The 16437-nt window shown below is 37.0% G+C and overlaps 1 protein-coding gene across 1 annotated transcript; it reads left to right on the top strand.

The window, feature by feature from the left end:
• The first annotated feature begins 2137 nt into the window (after positions 1–2137).
• Positions 2138–15274, top strand: LOC134743188 (netrin receptor unc-5-like). Its single transcript, XM_063676567.1, has 10 exons — positions 2138–2493; positions 3099–3551; positions 6345–6523; positions 7995–8073; positions 9857–10027; positions 10610–10762; positions 10857–10991; positions 11252–11375; positions 12051–12166; positions 14666–15274. Exons 1-10 carry the CDS (start codon positions 2418–2420, stop codon positions 14824–14826), a joined length of 1647 nt encoding a protein of 548 aa, XP_063532637.1. The 5' UTR covers positions 2138–2417; the 3' UTR covers positions 14827–15274.
• The last annotated feature ends 1163 nt before the right edge of the window (positions 15275–16437 follow it).

Raw genomic sequence — 16437 nt, 5'->3', positions numbered from 1 at the left:
ATTAAATGAAGTGTGTATTTATATAGGTACTGTATAATGAAATTTTAGAAGTAAAAGATTGCTCTTAGCGTAGTCTGCAGGAATATTCAACTAAACGTCAAAGCTTTGCTATTAGGCAAATCGCACCAAATTGCTATGGTCGAAGCAAACTCGGAAAAATACTGGCTTCTAAAAACATCCACCTTTGATATTCTTATTGATTGCTCAACCTTTTAAAGGCTCATTATACTTGAAAATCCAGCGGAAAGGCTCGCCAACCCGCCAAATTTGAATTTCCGCACCTTGATGAGAAAGAGATGGCTACACTTGTATTCAGAAAGAAGAATAGAGACGGAAAATGTTATTCTGAATACGAAAATGTGACTGGAGTAGCTACTTACATGTTTTACACCTTCAAAAGGATACCGGTGGAATAAATTCGAATAGAGAATACGCTTTGCCGTCCAACGCCTTTTGTGCAATCAATAGTCAATGTTGGCAACTGAACACGAGGTACGTTTGAATTTGGAATCAATCATTTGGAATTTCAAATTTCGAACACAGTAAGTAAACGTAAAAAACAATTTGCGGGAGAAAAATGTGCATATTTGAGTTGGTGAGGAAGAAAATTATAGACGATAGTATTTTTAAAACGCATAAGTATTTTTTCTGGTATTCGTTATATAACTCTAATTCAAGCTTCAAATAGATAACAAAAATTGTAAATTTTATTTTGGGTCCATAACTACCTAAACTATAAAATAGGTAAGTAATTAAGTTCTTACCAAATTAGTTTTCGATAATTTAGGGCTAAACCCCCAAACTAGCGACCCGCACCGGCTTCGCGCGGGTTACACAAAACCTTAACAAATTATACTTACTCAACACCTAAACCTTCCTCAAGAATCACTACATATTGATAGGTGGTCACTAGTATATTGATAGGTGAAAATCGCATGAAAATCCATTCAGTAGTTTTTAGGGTTCCGTACCCAAAGGGTAAAAACGGGACCCTATTACTAAGACTCCACTGTCCGTCTGTCCGTCTGTCACCAAGCTGTATCTCATGAACCGTGATAGCTAGGCAGTTGAAATTTTCACAGATGATGTATTTCTGTTGCCGCTATAACAACAAATACTAAAAAGTACGGAACCCTCGGTGGGCGAGTCCGACTCGCACTTGGCCGGTTTTTTTTGAGTTTATCGCGAACATACAGACAGATGCGGCGCCTTAAAAAACATATAAGGTGTAGTGATATAATTATGTGCCCGCATTTAACCAGCATATACCACCAGGGCTAAATAGAGAAACACTTCACTTGTCGTTATTGTGGTGTAGGTAATAATTATATATGTACGTATTTGCCCTAATTAGAAATAATGATTTGATAAAGAAATAATGTGCGTGATATCAACAAGCAAACGGCATTCGAACTTCAAAAATACGACCTTGATTTAATATTAACCCCAGAGAGGAGTTTTTAAAGTCAAATTTAAACTACGGTATTTAATAGTATTTTACATACGTACGCCATCTCTTGGGGGGTTGTAGCGACAAAAACTACACAGATGAGGCTAAATTAATACGTTAGGTGACGAGAAATTTTTCCTACTAAGTACCGAGCAGATTTATTACTGCCATCTACTGGTTTTAGAAATTACTCTCTGTTAAACAGACTTGCCACCGAAAATGTTGCTAATAGCGACACATGCGACATCTATCTGTAAACATCAAAACCAAGTTCAGTTATGTTATCATGCGACACATGAACGGTAACAGAACAGAGAGAAAGCTTGCCCCGCTTTTACGAGGCAGCGACAGATGGCGCTACTGGTTCTAAAATTCAATATTTCGACTGTAGCGGGGTTTGTATGCGAAGTAAAAATTAAAACAAAGTGTTTTGTTTTGGTATCTATAGACCTTATTAATTTAGCAGGTTGATGGGGTATTAGTTTTGATATCTTGTTATGATACTCAATTACGTTCTCACGGTTTAATTACTTTGAAAGTTTTTTTAAAAGTTTACACCACCAATGAGTCTTCATAATTTATAATTAAATTGAAAGATAACATCAGCAAACCTGCACATGGCAATTAGAGGCGGTTAAAAGTTTAATAACATACTTACGCAGGTTGATCGTAAGGCGTTCGATGTATATTTAGTAAGCCATAAGCTCCCGCAGAGAGAACACGCGTCCCGTACCCCCATGTAACCGAACACGTGCTTTCACGAAAAAAAAAAACAATTGACAAATAATGACGAGAAGCGTCAAAAATGTACAATAAATTAGTGCTATTAAGATAAAATCAAATGAAACGTTATCTGCTTCCAATTTTAAAAGTGGAAAAAATTGCGGAATTTTGTAAATGAAGAGCGCTGTTAAATAATTTATTTTTATTTATTATTTTTTGTGGTTGTTACTGTGAAGTGTTAGTTATGTGTTTGGAAAGATATGTTTTGTGTTTCCTATTATTATTTATTGTGATGTCTGTAGGCAAGGAAAAAAATGAAGGTAATTTTTTATGATGAGAGACTAAGGGAGTAGAGTTCGTCTCAGCCAAAGATCTCAGCTAACTCTGCACCGACTTTAATACAACGAAGTGTAAAGGTGTCCTTATTAACGGCATATTTTCATAGAAATTTCACGTCTATAATGATATACTCACACTGTCATTACAAATGACGTGCCAAGTTAGCTTGCTCCGACTCTAGGTAACACGGTAACTGCGAATTGTCGAGGTAATATTTTCATATATATCGGTAACCATAGGATCGTTGGTAAAATATTGTGCTGAATAGAAAATCCCATTTGCTTACATTCCTTACTTCAGTGACAAATCCCCCCTTTCATCCCCCAAATGATGGAATTTATAGCAACGGGAACCCGGTGCCATCACTCCCTAAATCATACTTTATGTTTCCTGTCGGAAACAAGAAAACGTCTCAATGAATTATTATGCATTGCGTTAGGTATCGTTTCGAAGTAAACAGGAAAAGTTATAAAGAAATATAATTTAGGTGTTTTTTTTGCACTTGGTTTTAAGACTCCAATGAAATAACTCCAATCAAAGCGACATAATTATCTGGAAAAGTTAAACATGTGAAATGTTGTTTCAGACATTCAACACACAACAGAAAAGGAAACTCGTCCGGAATACATACACCCAGATGGCCTTTTAACCTTTGACCCGTACCTATCAGATATAAAACCAGAAGCCGAAGACGATGACTACATACCACTGCCTGAAAACGACGAAACAATAGACGGTCTACCCATATTTTTAATAGAACCGAAAAACGCATATGTCATGAGAACAAAACCAGCTAGTCTCCTATGTAGAGCTGCTAATGCTTTGGAAGTATTTTTCAAATGCAATGACGCTAGAAGTAACAAAGCAGTGCAGTTTGAACACGTTGATCCTCAGAACGGTGTGAGGGTAGTTGAAGCTGAGTTGAATGTGACCAAAAATGAGATTGACGATTACTACGGCGGCAAATTCGGATGCGAATGCCTTGCTTGGAATAGCAAAGGAAGAATTAGAAGTCAGGCGGTGTTCATTGAATATGCATGTGAGTGTTCTTGTTTTATCATATGTTGTATAAGTACACCGCAGGAGGTATCATGTAAAGTTAAAAAGCTTAAAAAACTATTTGTATTAAGTTAAGTATCCTTAAAACATGGACGAGACTGTTAGTATACATTTCGTCCTAATTACTTCACTAATTTAGTATCTACTCAAAGATAAGTAAAGGCATTTTAATAGTAGCTTAGATTTATTGCTCTGTTGATAGATAGTTTTTAACTCTAGTTGGAAACTAAAATGGAAGTACCTACCATTAAATCCATTAAAGTAATAAACTTTATTAATCGACTAATTCTCTAACCAAGCAGTAAAATTTATAGCTGCTACCTTTCGTTACGCTCATATTTTGGGCCATTCTAAATTTCCTTGCAGATGAATAATTATGTAAATTTTGTCATTAGGGCCGGGATTTAATATCCATGTTTATATGCATCAACCAATCAAAATATTGCGGAGTGAATTTTAATGTGCCTCGCACTCGATTTTGGGTCTTCAGGCAAAATCGAGTTAAAAAGCTGCCGGAGAATACAAGCCAGGATTTTTCCAAATCGATTATAATTTCAAGCTACTAAGTTACCTGTTTTTATAGCACAAATTAACGTTAGCAGGTCAGATATGAATGTAAAGATATTAACAACTAAAATAACTTTAAAAAAAGTATAAACAATTTAGTTACTGTTTTGTTCATTCGATACATAGGTACTTACATGTATTTAGTACAGTAGAAATATTTAAGTACCTATAAATTTCATTATTGTACATCCGTACAACACGAGCTTATTTTATCTACCTACTTAAACCAGATTAGAACGTGCATGCATAGGGTTTTTTAGTGTACTTAATTAAAATATTTTTAGCGATGTGACAGACAGTCAGACGGGCAGTCGCACTATAAGGGTTCCATTTTACCTTTTTGGTACGGAACCCTAAAAATGATTAATTCCAATACATTCAGATATCCAACAGTATTTTTTTCCGAAATCATAACCAACAAAAACGCCAACGTTTCAATTACAATACCTGGAAAATGAAAGGTATTGTAAACAATGAGTATTGTCTAGGCAACGGGTTCGTGGGAAAGGAAGTTATTCCGCGAATAGGTTTAATACAAACTATAGTGTCAGTAACGATGAAGGTATACATTGCACACCTAAGAAAATACCTACTAAACTAGTACCTAAGCAATTGAAGGTCCATTCGTAAGTACGCACAATAAGATTTGTCAGTTTGAACATCAGAAATTTCCCCGTCAAAGTTTGTCTCCCTCGTCGTAATCCTAAAACTTTCCCTAATCTAAAGCTTAGAAACTCAGACATACATAAGTCTATGAATCGTTCAATTTGGCATCTCGCTGTACATGTTTTTATTACTGCAAATACCTACTATTCAGGGCGACAGCCTATTGCAATGAAGTTCATTAAAAAGCCGCTAACTGGAGTAATATGTAGGATAAATATTTTAACACAACCGCTTCAATAGAAACAAAGTTAAATATACACTAAACCGTCAACACCCTCAACATAACTTGCGGCACAAGTCAAGCGCGACGCCTCCCATCTAGTCGCACTGTCACCCGACTCCCGTCATCGGAGTCATCACTGTCACACTATGGCGCGCTGACAGTACGACGAAACAGTTTATTAACCAACAGTCTGAAGTGACGTGTTTGAATTATTGTCTGCGACGTTTTGCGTATATTGGAAATGAGATTGGATTCCTGATTTTCGGGATACTTGGAATTACTGAAAGATAAAAAATATATGAAGAAGACAGATATCAATATTTTTATCGTATGTCGTTCGTAGCTAGCTAGGCATCAGTTAGTTCCTCTGTTTAAAGAGCTCATGACCCCTTGATGGCTGTTTGTAAACATTTTATTCTATGTCTAAAAAACTTTTAGGATTAATAGTATCTACTTATATTATTTGTAAATTAGGACATTCTCCCGTCATGGCACTTGGGTACCGCAAACTCTCCGCTACCCATCTATTTTGATTCCAGTGAGCTTAGCACAAAAAAGCTTCCATACCCTGTGCAACTTAAAATAAGTGACACTCTCAATTCTGGAATAGTTTCATTTATAACATCCCTCAAGGCACGAGGGGTGAGCACCATTACTGGGAGGAAGCATTTCCGCTCGTTAACTTGAGCACTTTGCTGTTTGATACAATGCTTACTAGCCCTTATTCTGGGGTGCAAATCGTTAATGGGTTATAGCCGAGAATAATCATAAATATTAAAAAGACTGTGCGAGACAGAAAAACAAGGATAAAAAATCTAATGTGCCTTTTATGAAGACCTCTGTTTGCGAGATAAACTTGTTTGTTACGAATATGTAGATAACATTATTGTTAAAGCTTTTATTTTATTAAAGGTCCTTTTAGCAATAACTTGACACAGTTAAGACATTTTATTAAAAGATAGATCAATCTTTATCGATCCATTCGTTGAAGAGTTATATCGATAGCGCAGAAATCAAACGACGGAACAAAGATCTAAATTTCATAACTAACATGTCTCTTGCCACTATGAGGGTTGTAAAAACAAAAGCAAAGTTTATCGGAGAAACTTGTGATACAGTTCGTATAATATAATATCTCTTACGATGTTTCTTGTCCCCCTATGATATAAAGATATCAAGAAGCAGTTTGTCCAACTTCCCCAATCAAAATACGTTGCGTAGGGGGTTAACAATACAAACAGGGATACAATCGATAAAGTAAACAAAGCAAACTGTTGTCTTCATACGACGTGATGCTTACTGCTTGTTTGCCTGCAGACATCAAGAAACAGTTTGTCCAGCATCCCCAATCAGCGACCATCGAGGCGGGTCACAGCGTGACGCTGCGTTGCGTGCCACCGCAAGCGGCGCCGCCGGTGGAACTCAAGTGGACAAGGAACGGAGTGCCGCTGGACGTAAAGGAGAATATGCTACAGCTAACAAGTATTGGGTTACAGGTGCGTAAAGCAAATTGTAGGAAATCTTAAAATATTAGTCAACAGAAATCGCATAGTTAGGCCAAGATAAGTTTGCAAGGATTTTGATAGCACACGCAGTGCAAGTGTTATTTATACGTCATAATTTCATAGAAGTTTGACGTTTAAAATAACACTTGCAAATCGCTGCTATCAAAATCGCTGCAGACTTATCTTGGTCTAACACTACCAAACTTTTAAAAAATGCTTCCCAATAAAATAATCTTCAGCTTGGGTTTCTTCCTGTTTTAATACGTTAAAGTATCACACTGGCCATGCCCTTATATCAGAGGATCGTATTTATCACCGGATAATTTACCCTTGTTAATTAATTTCCATATATCATAGATCTAACTAAACAAAATTAAAAGTCCTTACCTACTGTATTTTATTATGTTTGAAGTGTAAAATCCTTGTATTTAAGTTCTTCAGCTAAATATTACTTAACAAATAAATAAATAAATAAATACTAGGGGACATCTTACACCGATCAACCTAGCCCCAAACTAGGCACACTAGGCTAGGCTAGGCTGGGTGCTAGGCGATAATATACACACTTATATAGATAAGTGAATACTTATATACATAAAAAAATCAAAATTAAAATTTTATTAAATTTTTTATTGTTATTTCACTAATTGTTATTGTATTTTAACGTGTAATCTTCCTCGCGTTGTCCCGGCATTTTGCCACGGCTCCATGGGAGCCTGGGGTCCGCTTGGCAACTAATCCCAAGAATAGGCGTAGGCACTAGTTTTTACGAAAGCGACTGCCATCTGACCGTCCAACCCAGAGGGGAAACTAGGCCTTGTCGGGATTAGTCCGGTTTCCTCACGATGTTTTCCTTCACCGAAAAGCGACTGGTAAATATCAAATGATATTTCGTACATAAGTTCCGAAAAACTCATTGGTACGAGCCGGGGGGGAGCCGATTGTATTTTAACGTGTAATGTATGTGTATTTTATTAATAAATATGAATATGAAACATACTGTAAATACGCCTGCGTCGCGTTGTATCTGTAATATATTATAAGTACGCCACCCGTCACTACTCTACACAAAAATACTTTATGCCAAATAAGGACACTCAGACACATCTGTCTGCAACCGTCGGGGGTCACCTGTTACATTTTTAGTCCAAACCCCACCCGGTGCCTATCCCCTTTTTGTCCCGAAACATGCCTTTCTTCAAATAGTAACCTGATGTACCCGTTTCGTTAATTTATGTACCCCTGCTCAGTCACCGTGGGCAATCAGTGAGGCCTGTCGATCCACCTGAACGACTGCTGGCGTATGATTGTGTGGCTTAATCTGTATAAATGGAAATTAAAGCTAAGCTAGTTGATTACGCATAATTAAACGGAAACCTTTCATTTAAACGTCGAAAACCTCATGTTAATGGTTGTTGAGATATGTTGAAAATCTTGGAAGGAGAAATTTTAAATTGTACAGGATATGGCCAACTATACGTGCGTAGCTGAGAACATAGCAGGCCGCCGGGAGTCGGATGTTGCTGTCATATCAGTATATGGTAAGTTATTTACAAGTCAAATATGTTTGTCGACTACATTTTTCAACTTGTTATTTTATTACTCCTTTTTTGCCCATTTTCCATGCGTTATATAATTTTTTTTTTAATTTTTTTTTTATCCTTGTTCGAGGCGAAGCCACCTCAAATCTCGGTATCTGGTAAACACTATCTATTAATATTAGTAGATAATAAATAAATAAAAATAAAATTAGTAGATAGTATCTCCTATATCATCATCATATATTTATAAGAGTTAGACTCTTGTCGGTGGAGCGATTTCCATGTATCGTCGGTCCTCTGCCTTCTCCTTGACAGCCTGATACGATACGACGTTGAGTTTTCCCTTTACTTAATCTATGTACGTTCTCCTTGGTCTCCCCCTCCGTCTCCTTGCCTCAACTCTCCCTTCAATGATGTTTTTGATAAATTCGTCCTGTCGTATCAGGTGTCCAAGCATTTTTCCTCTTCTGTTTTCTATGGTTCTCATCAAACTCCTCTTCTCTCCTACTGTGTTTAAAACCTCTTCATTTATTTTCTTCTATAGGCCAATTAAATTAGATTCATAAAAAGCGTTTGAGGAATTAATTCCCAGCAACCTGGAAATCATTTTATTGCCTTCATTTGTTCCTAAATGAGTGTCCGAGTTTGCGCAATCTCAGGTGTGCATAAATTTTGGGAGCCTTAGGAGGAAATCTTTTCTTGGATTGCCTAACCACTCGAAGTAGAAGGAACCCAGCATCAATTATAATGGTACTACCTGCCTGCAAAGTTTGGTGGATCAGACACTGGTGAAAAGGCGTTTTCGGATTTTTAACATGATCATACCAAATATAAAGAAACTCAAAATGTCAGCCATTTTTGTACAACTTTGACTACAATTTCATATTAAGGTAATTTTCGGATCCTCAGATATCAATTTTCATCATGATTAGGTAGAACAAATTGTCCGTCGGACGTACCGTTTTCGATCTATAAGCAAAAAATTGAAAAAGAGCATAAACGTATGCACATCTCCTGGGATTGCGCAAACTCAGATTACACGCATTTAGGACCAAATGAAGGTATTGAAACGATTTCCAGCTTGCTGGGAATTAATTTTCCGAAAAAAATTAAAAAAAACCTACTAGGCCAGCATACGAAAACGCTTTGAGAAGGTTTTAGGTATTAGAAAAACTACGCAACATTAGTTACATCATAAAAGGATATTGCGTTTGCTGTACCGAGCATCTCACCACTAAGCTTCTTCCTTATTACACCGTATCCTGTCACGCAAAATTTCTACCGTTTGTGAAATTAAAGTCCATGTGTACAATAGTTCATCAATACGATGGTTCATGTTTGTAATCCTTTAGCTAATTTATGTTTTACGTTTCTTTGCTATTAAATAATTTACTATGTCGGGTTTTAGTTGTATTGTGCAATGTAATATGCAAACATTGCTTCTTTAAAAGAATAGGTTTACTTTCCGATCGACACGAAAAATGCAAAGCGTAAGGCCTCATTCGCACAAGCGCTTTTTCGACGCGCGTTAAAAAAGCGTTTGAATGGCACAAATAGATACATTCACATGATGGTGGTGGCTCTTTTTATCAAGCGTTGTTAGATTTTTGACTTTAAGCGTTGGCCGTTAAATCGAATTTAGCGTGCGGGCGGATTTAGGCGCTTTTTTAACGTGCGTTGAAAAAGCGCTCGTGTGTGGCCTCTAAATGGAAAGTTTTTCTCTGTAGCAGGTAAAGCTAGTGTTGCAAGTTCGGTATGAGTTACTATTGTTTTTTTATATTAGTGAATGGCGGTTGGTCGGACTGGTCGCCCTGGCTTCCGTGCCGCTGCGGCACCGCTACCAGCGGCCGCCGCCGCACCAGAACCTGCACCGAGCCTGCTCCAGCCAATGGTGGGGCACCCTGCAGAGGTCAACAGTCCCAGAATGATGAGGACTGCCTGAGCTGTCAAAATGGTAAGACGAAGAGAAGAATGTCATTAATCAAAAGCTTATTAACTTGTCAGAGAAATGATAACATTCGTGACTGTGTTAATATTACAAAAAAATATGGCTTAACAAAAAAACGTAAATAACACTGCGTCAGTTTCACCTACTCTTAATCTAGTTAACGAGATATATTAGACAATTAATCAAATTAAAGGCAAATTTTAATGGAAAGCCTTTTCTGTAGCTGTAAACTAATACAATGAAAATTAAGTACTTTTAATTTATAATGTATAAAAACTTGAGTTCAAAACGCATTTTCCATAAAATTGAAGTGGCTGTTACCATAATAAATGTAAGCACTAGAGTGCAGGAAGTGACAGCTTTCATTAAGGAATCAAGTCCCTATTAAAGCGGCACGCTGAGTCTTTTATAATAATTTGATTATTCAAGTTCTAAACGGATGCATTTAATGGCTGTGAGATGCTTCAGTTTCGCTACTTTAAACGAATAACTATTCAAGGAATCGCAAAATATTGCTGTAAAATCTATAACAAAACGTGCTGAACCTTCAAATTGGAGGTGCCACGCTAGACCGCAATGTTTTTACAGCAGCTTGGTCTGCCTGGGGCGGCTGGTCGTCTTGCAGCGAGGACTGCATGAGGGTTCGGCGGCGGCAGTGCATCAGTGGGCTGGTCTCGTCTTGTTCAGGCACTAGTCTGCAGCACGCCGCCTGTGTTGATGGATTGTGTTCTACTGGGATGAGTAAGTAACATGTTTTATCAGTAACTTAGTATGATAATAAATTGTGCCCAATAGTTAAGTAAAAAATGCTTAAAAATTTTCATATATCTAACAGGGCTAAGTAAGAACAACTTCTCTCTCTACATCGGCATTGGCATGACTGTTGTCATTTTGGCGGTGGCGGCGGCCATCTTCTACGTTTGGTGTAGATACAAAAACTCAAGGCCAGGCTACATCGCTGCGAGTTCAGGTAAGAAAAAAAGATTGTCAAAACTTGCTAAATTGAATATCTAAAACTACCTCGTAAAACTGATGGACTATTGTAAAAATTTCATATATGTTACACAATGAATATAACTAATATAAACAAAATTTCGTGCCACTTAAGGTATTTTCTTCTGAGCATACAACTTTGCTTGTTAGAAACTGTTTTATAATAAAAAAAGTATTAAAGTAGGTATAGATTCAGATACACTTCAGTATACAATGACGTATAAATGTTCGGTACAGGTATCCCAAAGACGTATCCGACCCGAGACAAAGCGGTCTCCGGGCCAGATGTAACCAGGTCCTGCAACGAGTACTGGATGCAGGGCCCTGATAACCATTACGATATGCCGCATGTGCGAGACAGGTACCTACTGTAATAATTAAGTATTGATTTCTAATTGTATCCACATTCATTTATGAGTCATTTTGCAATGATACGGCCATAAAATTTTAACGAGACCCAAATAGAAATTCGACACCTGGGTCTTCAAATGTTCCAACCAAAACTATAGTTTTTCCACCATTTCATTCTTAGCTTCGTCCTGTTATACGACGACGACCGGTCTGGCCTAGTGGGCAGTGACCCTGCCTGTGAAGCCGATGATCCTGGGTTCGAATCCCGGTAAGGGCATTTATTTGTGTGATGAGCACAGATATTTGTTCCTGACTTTCCTGAGTCATGGGTGTTTTCTATGCATATAAGTATGTATTTATCTATATAAGTATGTATATCGTCGCCTAGCATCCATAGTACAATCTTTGCTTAGTTTGGGGCTAGGTTGATATGTGTTGTAAGGTGTCTGTATAAGATTAAAATGTATTATACTTTTTTGAAAATAAATTAAAAAATTAAAATTAAATTAAAAAATTCTAATATTTATTTATTTATTACTTATTTATACATTTCTGATCACGTTTGAAACGTGACCCTGTGTAATTTAACAAATTTTGATAGGCAATATGTCCTTCCCTTTATTTATCATGTAAAACAAATTGCCGGTTATAGATCTGCGTTTATCAATATTGCTCCCTTCGCTAGCTACTCGTCGCCCTTCGGCAACCGGACCCGGCAACCCTCGTCGGCCGGAAGCAACCACTACGAGATGAAACCCTACAGCCCATCCGGCGAATCCGCTTCTAGTTGCTACACTAACTGTAAGTATCTTTTCTGAAGCAATTTGGGTCAATGTAAGTTTACATGAGGCAGTCTGCAATGTTGTAGTAAAATAAAATATTTGTAACACTTAAAAAAAACACATGCATTTGGGAGTTTTCTAAAATAAATATTGAAAACCTGACTCACAGATCCTGGCGTTTTTGGGTTCTTTCAACTCAGAGTGACTACTATCACTAGCATATTCAATTCTGATGATAAAAAAACGTCCCAAAAATTTGTATGTAAATTGTTCATTCCACTACGTCACGCACATACAAATGAAAAAAAAAATCACACAAACTGTTCGAGACTCAAACATATTAAAATTATTTTAAATCGGGTCACTCACGTATTATTAAGTCGATTAGCTCGATATGTTTTGGCGCGCCCTCGAACAGTGAAGGTAAGTCGTTGCTCCGTGAAGAAGATCTTTGAAGCTTGGATCGAAACATGTCGAGCTATTACGTGCCAATACGTGAGTGACCCGTTTTAAAATAATTTTAATATGCTTGATACTTGTTGAAGAACCAGCTAAGACGCATATTATTGTACGTAATAAATATATTATATGGGTACTTTTCAAATTTAGCTATATATCAATGAAATATGAAATATATACCAATGAAAATGTTTTATAAATTTGTTAGTGAAATGTCGTACTGTCTTCTGTTGTAGGTATTTATGTATAGACAGATTTTCGTGAATCATGGCCTTTTAAATTCGCTGGCCTGGACTTATGTTTTTTTTATAGTTCAGCATCCAACTATAAGTAACAACGGGAGACAATCGTTTTTTAAATTCCAGTTTGGAATAAATTGTATTAATTTATTTTATTAATAATTTTCAAGTACCTACGTAAATACTACAACACTGGCATGACATTTTGTATGAATCATGCCGTTAAATATTTAATTCTTTTATAATCTAGTAACGGCCACTTTTCACCTTGAAATAGTCACTCCATATATATACACAAACGAGTTCAGTGATGTTCACCCCTTTGGGTAACGTGACACTGATAGATCTAATGTGACGTGCCGGGGTGAGGTGTCATATACCCCATTACCCCGGGGTAATAAAAGTGTTACACGCCGCGATGCGAGTATTTTGTTGTTAGCCAGTCTGGTTCGATTTTGAGTCTTGAGATTGGTTTAGAGAAATGAAATTATTGATAAAAATGAGAAGTAAAAAAAATCTAGTTTCTTTATGAGATCATGCATTACAAAAAGAGTAAGTATATTCCTTATTCGTTCACTTTATCGCGTTTGAAACTTACGAGTAGACCTTATGACCTAAAAGTACAAATTAAGCACCAGGCCGCGCGTAGCTAACATGCCCATCGCTTACGCTTCGTAGCGAACGAAACGCAACTGTAACTCGGCCCGATTCGAACTTTAAGATACGTCAAATATGAGATCTAGAAACGATATGGATTAGATGTGTCAGTGTCAAAATGACGTTTTTGTTTGAAGAAACGTCACTTTGACACTGACATATCTAATCTACATTATGTCGTTTCTAGACCTAATATTTCACGTATCTTAAAGTTCGAATCGGGCCGACTGTCGCAGTAATATGGAAGAGTGATAGAGAGACACAAAGCGTTTCGTTGTCGTAGCGATAGCGATAATGATTGTCACCCTGACTAGGCCGAGTAGGCGGGCTGTTAAACACCAATGAAAACGTAACACTATATAATTTTCGAAACAAAGTGTGTAGTTGTATAAAGCGTGTACTTATATTGTGTGTATTTTTATAATTTGTTGTTTCCATGATTTATCACCTTAAATAATTTACGTCAACTATTTAAATCACTAATTAGGCGCTGTACTACTAACTTACTTATAACGGATGTCCCAAATAGGACGCAAGATTTCAATTTGCCTCCATTTCTGTATTTTACATTTTGTAAAACAGACAGCTGAATGTTTGTAAAAATGGCGGGTTATACGAAAGATCAACGCGTTTTTATTATTCAACAATATTTGGCGGGTACGGTTCGAAAATTCGTAGTCGTGTGATCTCTCGATTCGGTGATCAGAATTGGCCTTTAGACTTCTTTTTAGGGTTATTTAAAATCTAAAGTCTATGCCAATAAGCCCACAACCACTCATGTTTTAAAAGGGGAAATTCGACGCTGCATCGGAGATATTCAGCCGCATCTATGCAAAATGGTCATAGAAAATTTTGACAAAAGAATGCGTATGTGCCAGAGAAGCCTAGGAGGACATTTGCCTGACGTATTATTCCACAAATAACCCTATTTTATGTATTTCAAGATTTTAATTTTAATTAAAAAAAATGCGTTTTTCATCAATTTCAAATCTTGCGTCCTTTTTGGGACACCTTTACATATTTAAAAGCGAAATTGTTTTTCGATAAACCTGTCCGTTTTTACAGTAGCCTACATATCGTGTACCTTGTTTTTTATTGTTTTTGTTTTAAAGTGCAATAAAGGATGTATTGTTATTTATATTACATAAAATCAATTGCTGCAGCCAGAACAATGACGTCACGCTCCAGCGAGTGCTCCTCCCAGCTCGCGGAGTTGGTGACGTCATCTCCCAGCTCCGCAAAAGTTGACGTCGCCGTCACGCTACCGGCAGTTCCTTTGGACTCCAGTTACAGGGAGAAGATATGCCTTACTGTTGTCAAATAGACTATTGTTACGTAGTATCAGGGTAAAATATAATGTAACAGCTGTATTTGGTTCGTTCCCAAAACCATATTTGCTTGCTTGGATAGCAGTTGGCCGTTAATAAATACCTATTGCTTTATTTCATTGGCCTCTAATCCTTCACGTGTCGTCCGGTGAATCGACAAAGGTGCTCGAACCGACTATGTTTAAAAAATAGAGACATGTTATCGTCTCACTTACAGGCAGGCGTCTCTGAGCTAACGAAACAATTATATAGCTCAGAAAATTGTTACGGCTATTACGTTACGATACAATTAGCGTCGGTATTTGTTAAATATGTATTGTGCTTTTTCTTTTGTATTGTGAAATATTAATATGAGCAAGGATGCCTATTGTAATTAAGTGTATGTTACAGGATTGTCTTTAATACGTAAAGGGCCTATGTCAAAGTTCAGTTTAATTTTATTATAAACTTTGCGATTTTGGTATAACGACGTTAAAAAAAATGTCTGCTTATTTTCAGAACCAAAATACTTTAAATTCGTAACAAGCCAATAATGATAATTTTTACTAGATAGACAAATGATAACTATTCTGACTAGTTAGTCAAAAGTCATTGGTCATTTATCTAATAATAGAAAGAAGCATATAAAGTACTCTGCCTTGGAACCGACGTATGAGTTCATACCGGTGGCGGTGGAGACTGCAGGATCTTGGGGTGCGGAGGCTAAGGAGTTTGTGTGGCAATTGGGTCGGCGACTAAGAGAAAGGGGTGGCGATCCTCGCTCCGGATCGTATCTGGTCCAACAGATCTCCTTGGCAATTCAACGGGGCAACGCTGCCAGTGTCATGGGGACTTTTGAACCGGCTACGGTCCGAAGTGGGGACTTGGCCTAGTTTAATTTAGTGTTTAAGATTGACGAAGCCTGTAGCTGATTTATTGTTGTAAGCACTTGACGAAGCCTGCGTTGCTGATCATGAACTATGTGTTGTATATAATAAATGATTATAATAATAGAAAACATTATACCTATGTAATTACTACACTAATAACTCAACACAATGACGGCGCGTCCAGAAATTTGCAATTTTCGTTATTTGGGGTCAGGAGAGAGTAACAGCCCTTTTGCAATAGACTAATTGGAAAAGGCCGGATGCTTGCGGGTAATAACTTCCGCCATAAACTGTGTCTAGGGCCGCTACTAGACATGCGCCTAAGCCATAGTAATTGGCGATTATATTTCTAGCGACGTTTCTCGTCACGGAACTGAAGAAAGATGCTTACAATAAGTTATGGACGCTATTAAAATTACTGTAGTACGTGCCGAATACTAGCACAAACATAGGTACCTGCTAAATGTTGGTGTTTGAATTTATTTTATCTGCTTAATAAAATAGTTGAACCAAACAATGACGGAGTTCCTTAACTTAATAAATGAATTAACTCGTTACTCGTATTTGTTCATGCCTGTAAGTAATATCTTTAATTTTCCAATTGCGGCCAAATATTGCAACTATTTTATTTAGCAATGTGCAGTGTCATCTGTTTATAGTTGCCGAAAATAATAAAACTTGTTTGATGGAGCGTTGAGTTCCTAGTAGTATAAAATACTTTATTTTATTTATTTTAGT

Source organism: Cydia strobilella, chromosome 7, assembly GCF_947568885.1.
Source record: "Cydia strobilella chromosome 7, ilCydStro3.1, whole genome shotgun sequence".
In the NCBI taxonomy this organism is placed as follows: domain Eukaryota; kingdom Metazoa; phylum Arthropoda; class Insecta; order Lepidoptera; family Tortricidae; genus Cydia; species Cydia strobilella.
This window is presented reverse-complemented; position numbering and strand designations above follow the sequence as displayed.

What these genes read in the sequence shown, in the direction of transcription:
- LOC134743188 (XM_063676567.1), top strand. Translation starts at nt 2,418, where the DNA reads ATGTGTTTGGAAAGATATGTTTTGTGTTTCCTATTATTATTTATTGTG. An exon ending in AGGCAAGGAAAAAAATGAAG is followed by an intron (nt 2,494 to 3,098) that starts GTAATTTTTTAT and finishes ATGTTGTTTCAG; the next exon opens with ACATTCAACACACAACAGAA. An exon ending in TAACAAGTATTGGGTTACAG is followed by an intron (nt 6,524 to 7,994) that starts GTGCGTAAAGCA and finishes TAAATTGTACAG; the next exon opens with GATATGGCCAACTATACGTG.